The sequence below is a fragment of the Otolemur garnettii genome, unplaced genomic scaffold (assembly GCF_000181295.1).
Source record: "Otolemur garnettii isolate 467f Iridium unplaced genomic scaffold, OtoGar3 scaffold00104, whole genome shotgun sequence".
NCBI lineage: Eukaryota > Metazoa > Chordata > Mammalia > Primates > Galagidae > Otolemur > Otolemur garnettii.
The window spans coordinates 967,085-971,779 of record NW_003852499.1 but is presented as its reverse complement, the minus strand read 5'-3'; the positions used below and the strand labels follow the sequence as shown (position 1 = coordinate 971,779).

At 37.2% G+C, this 4,695-nt stretch overlaps 1 protein-coding gene across 1 annotated transcript in view; it reads right to left on the bottom strand.

Annotated features, from left to right (window-relative positions):
- Nucleotides 1-981: 981 nt before the first annotated feature.
- NECAP1 (NECAP endocytosis associated 1) overlaps nt 982-4,695 on the bottom strand; it is a 15,959-nt gene continuing 12,245 nt past the window's right edge. Inside the window, exons 7-8 of the mRNA XM_003796373.3 lie at nt 3,039-3,141; nt 982-2,708 (exon numbers count right to left, since the gene is read on the bottom strand). Coding sequence (XP_003796421.1) covers nt 2,660-2,708; nt 3,039-3,141 — 152 coding nt within the window. The 3' untranslated portion in view covers nt 982-2,659. The remainder of the gene's footprint in view (nt 2,709-3,038; nt 3,142-4,695) is intronic.

The following is a 4,695-nucleotide window of genomic DNA, read 5'->3' as shown; positions in this document are numbered from 1 at the left end:
CTGTCTCAAAAAAAAAAATTCTGCACTTCTCTCACATGCACTTTGTTTTCAGTATCACACTTTACTCTTTTTATATTGTATATCCATTAACAAGTTATTATAGCTATAGATTAAATTTTTAACACTTTTGTCTTTTAACCTTTTATACTGGAGTTACAAGTGATGTACATACCACCAATATAGTATTAACAGTATTCTGAATTTTTATACATACCAGGTAGTTTTATACTTTTATATGTTTTCATATCACTATTAGCTTTTCATTTCAGCTTGAAGAACTTGCTTTAACATTTCTTGTTAAATCAGGGCTAATGTACTCATATTATTATTTACCTCCTGTGACAATCACCAAACACCATCTTTTGTAGTTTCCAAAGTCTATGACTCTGATCTTAGCTCTGCCTCTTACATTGACCCCTTTCATTTCTGCTGATTATAGTTTGAGAATGTGAGCAGTTGCCTAGATCATGAAGATAATTTGAAGCAAATTAAATTAACTGTACCAGCAAATAAACAATGGCTATTCATTATTAGAAGGGGTACACTACTGCTTTAAAATCATGAGCACAAGCAGGACACTGTGGCTCACGCCTATAATCTCAGCACTTGAAAGGCTGAGGTGGATGGATTACCTGAGCTCGTGAGTTCAAGAACAAGACCCCATCTCTAAAAAATAGCCAGGCATTGTGGCAGGCGCCTGTAGTAAAAGCTACTTGGGAGGCTGAGGCAAGAGAATACTTAAGCCCAAGAGTTACTGACAGCAACAAAGTGAGACTTTGTCTCAAAAAAAAGAAAGAAAGAAATAAAGAAAGAAAAAGAGAAAGTAAAATTATGAGCATAGAGGTTCCAGTCTCAACTTCTTAAAAATTCTTATTATTTTTAAAAAAGAGTAATAGTATAAACAGCCTTTTATTAGCTTGTGGCATCTTTTTATTTGGCCAATTAAAACAAAAAGGTAATCAAATAAGCACATTAAATGATAAGAGACACCAACTTTTTCCATATTTTAATTACCATTATTGCACCAATACAGCATACGCTTTATATACATATATCTTCAACATGTTCAATTTTTCAGGAATTCAAATACATAATATATTATCATCTTGAGAATACAAAGAACACAACATGGAGGAAGATTGAGAAAATAGGTTCTCAGTATTTAGTCACTAGTGATTCTACAGACTTTCCATTTAGTGTTTTCTATTGGAATTTTAAAATGTCCTGCCATGGCTCTGCAAGAATAGAGCTGCCTGGAAGAGGAGGCAATGAAAAACAATGGACCCAGAGTTAGAAAAAGTTAAGAAGGAAATTCTAGAGAATAATATATTTTGAAACTAAACATAAAGACTCCCTACAGCCAGAGAGTGTATACATCCAAATATGTGCTAAGGGACAAATTTATATCCTCCCATTTCATCCTCAAAGTTGTCCATTAACAAACAAAATAGATAGTATTCAATCATCTGAGTAGAACTCTCTTCACAGCATTGCATAAGGAATGGTGGAGCAGAGAGAAAGAAAAATGGTGGGAGAGCAACTTGCTTTTGAGATACCCTGGGTGATAGGGACCAAATCCTTAGGCAAACCCTATCATAAGATAAAGCTCTGACTTTCCAACTTCCTTCATAAATAACAATATACATAATAGCAGCTTTCTATTGAAGAGCTAAGTGGATTAAAAAGAAATGTTTATGGAAAGGGGCCAGATACCCAGCAGCAAGGCAACCTGGGTACCAAACAAGACTTAAATGCTTTTAACCTTTCTGCTCTATAAATCAGGTTAAAAACTCTAAAACCCTTCAATTTTAGGTCAAATAACAGGAAAACATAAATTAATGCTGTTTTAAATGCAGCAACTAGTTGGAGCTGCAAGAAATTAAACACTCCTATAGACGAAAACTTGGAAAGCAGAGTCTTCTGAACCTCTTTCATGGCAGAGACACCCACTGGTCAAAGATGCTGCACTATTCAAACAGAAAAGAATAGTGATGGTGCCACCAACACAACCCTCTTATCACAGGAAGAGACATGTAAACACACAAGAGGGTGATGGAGCTGCACCCAGCACTGGATAGTCACTGAACAGGATAAGCCTGGAGGAGGCTATACAGCAGAGACTCCAGAAACAAGTCTTTCTCCATACCTAACCCTATCAAAATTCTGAATTTGTAAACACTAAGGGCAGCCTATCCATTTTTAGAGTCCTTGGTTAGTGGAGAAAAAACTTTCAAGGTTTTTATTTCCCCTGAAATTACTAAATAGGGCTTCACAAAGAGGCACACAGGGTCATGAGATGATTCTGAAACAAGTTAAAGAATTTAAGAGATAGAGAAAAATTTTACACATGTTAGAGGTCATTCTCCCTCAAATAGACACTGGCATTTTGAGCCCTGCATAGTCAGCCACGAATATGATAAAATTCAATATTCTCCTGCACTGAGAGTAAGCAGGAGATAACTGATAGTCTCATGGCTGTACAAGTGACAACATAGGGGAGTGGTATCAACCAGCTTGAATGCAATGGAGAAGCTATGGAAAAGATTGTCCAGTCATTTTGGTTCCAGGGAGGGAAGGGGTTCCTGACTTCCCTCACACATTGGTGCCCTTAGGTCATTTTTATTCCTCAAGTCTGTCCTTAATGTCCTGCCAATGCTATTCAAAACTGGACCCAGTTGGATGGCTGTGGTGCCTGGTTTGGAACAGAGCTGTAAGACAGGGAAAAAAGAGAAAACCAAAGACATAATATTAAGATAACTACTCCATTCTTTACTTATACTTTCAAAAAAATCGCTGCCCAGTTTGAAACCATACTTCACAGCAGTTCTACTGCCAAGGCCTGAAATACCCTGCTCTAACCTCATCCTACAGCTTTCTTGTCCCACCATCCCCAGCACTAATTTTCTTTCCCTAGAACTCCTGCAAAAAACCTCTGTGCAACTTGTAAATCTCCTGTGTTCCCAGACCAAGATTTCATTTGATGGTACGTATCTTCTATGCCATGACTAAGAGTATGCTGGTTACACTGTGCCCATTACCTGGATGCAGTGCTAAAGTCTCCCCACAAGTCATTGCTTGCAGAAACTGGAGCTGGTGCTGATGTTGTGACAGGAGCAGGAGAATCCAAATCTAAAAGGATATCTGAATACAAGGTAAGAGGAGAAAAAAAGACAAGAGGAAACATAATAAAAATCCCAGAAATGAAAACTTAAGTTTCACACAAAAATCTGTACACAATGTCATAGCAGCTTTATTCATAATAGCCCAAAACTGAAAACAATCCTATTCTTCCCTTGGTGATAGTTAAATATACTGTGGTACACACATACCAGGGAATACTACTCAGTAATAAGGAACAGACCTATGCAGCCATAAAAGAGAATAAAGTAATGTCTTTTGCAGCAACTTGGATGGAACTAGAGACCATTACCCTAAATGAAGTAACTCAGACATGGAAAAACAAACACCACATGTACTCTCTAAACACTGGGAGCTAAACAATGAGCATACACAGGCACAAAGAGATGTAAAGGACATTGGAAACCAAGAAGGGAGGGTGAGGGGTAAGAGGTAAAACTTACCTGTCAGGTACAATGAACACTATTCTGGTGATGGACACACTAAAAGCTCTGATTTAAGCATCATACATGGTATCCATGTAACAAAAATATTTGTACCTCCTTAATATTTTGAAATTTTTAAAAAGGAACAGACTATTGATATACACGACTTAGATGAATTTCAAGGGAATTATACTGAGTAGAAAAACCCAGTCTCAAAGGTTACATACTATACAGTTCCATTTATAAAACATTCCTGAACTGACAAAATTATAAAGATACAGAACAGATTAGTGATTATCAAGGGTTAGGGAGAAAAGAAAAAAGGCTGGGAAGGTGATGGGTATGATTATAAAAGGGGACACAAGGGGTCCTTGTGGTGATGAAACTGTTCTATAACCTGACCACAGTGATGGATCCATGAGCCTACATATGATAAAACTGCATAGAATGAAATACACATACGCACACACACGCACACATACAAATGAATACACGTGAAGTTGGTGAAATCTAAGATTAAAAGATGGTTATCATTGTAAACTTCCTGGTTGTGATGTGACTATAGTTTTGCAAAATATTACCACTGAGGGAAACTGAGTAAGGAGTACATAGGATGTCTTGGCATTATTTCTTACAATTGCATGTACATCTACAACTATCTCAAAATAAAAAGTTTAATTTAAAAATATTTAAAAACAAACTTTTTTTTTTGAGACAGAGTCTCACTTTGTTGCTGTTGGTAGCATTCCGTAGCATCATAGCTCACAGCAACCTCAAACCCCTGAAAGCAATTTTCTTGCCTCAGCCTCCCAAATAGCTGGGATGACAAGCACCTGCCACAACCCCCAGCTATTTTTAGAGAAGGGGGTCTCACTCTTGCTCAGACTGGTCTTGAACCCATGAGCTCAGGCAATCAACCTGCTTCAGCCTCCCAGAGTGCTAGGATTACAGGCATGAGCCACCAGTTTCCAGTGCCTTCTGGCAACATGAAAAGAAGTAGGCTGTAACATTTTCACCTCAAAAATTCCAAAAAGAAAATGTTTACCCTGAGTAATAAATTTGACAAATGACCTGCACCATCCATTTAACTTTAATTAAGTTAAAACTTCCAGATTCTTTTTTTTTTTTTTTT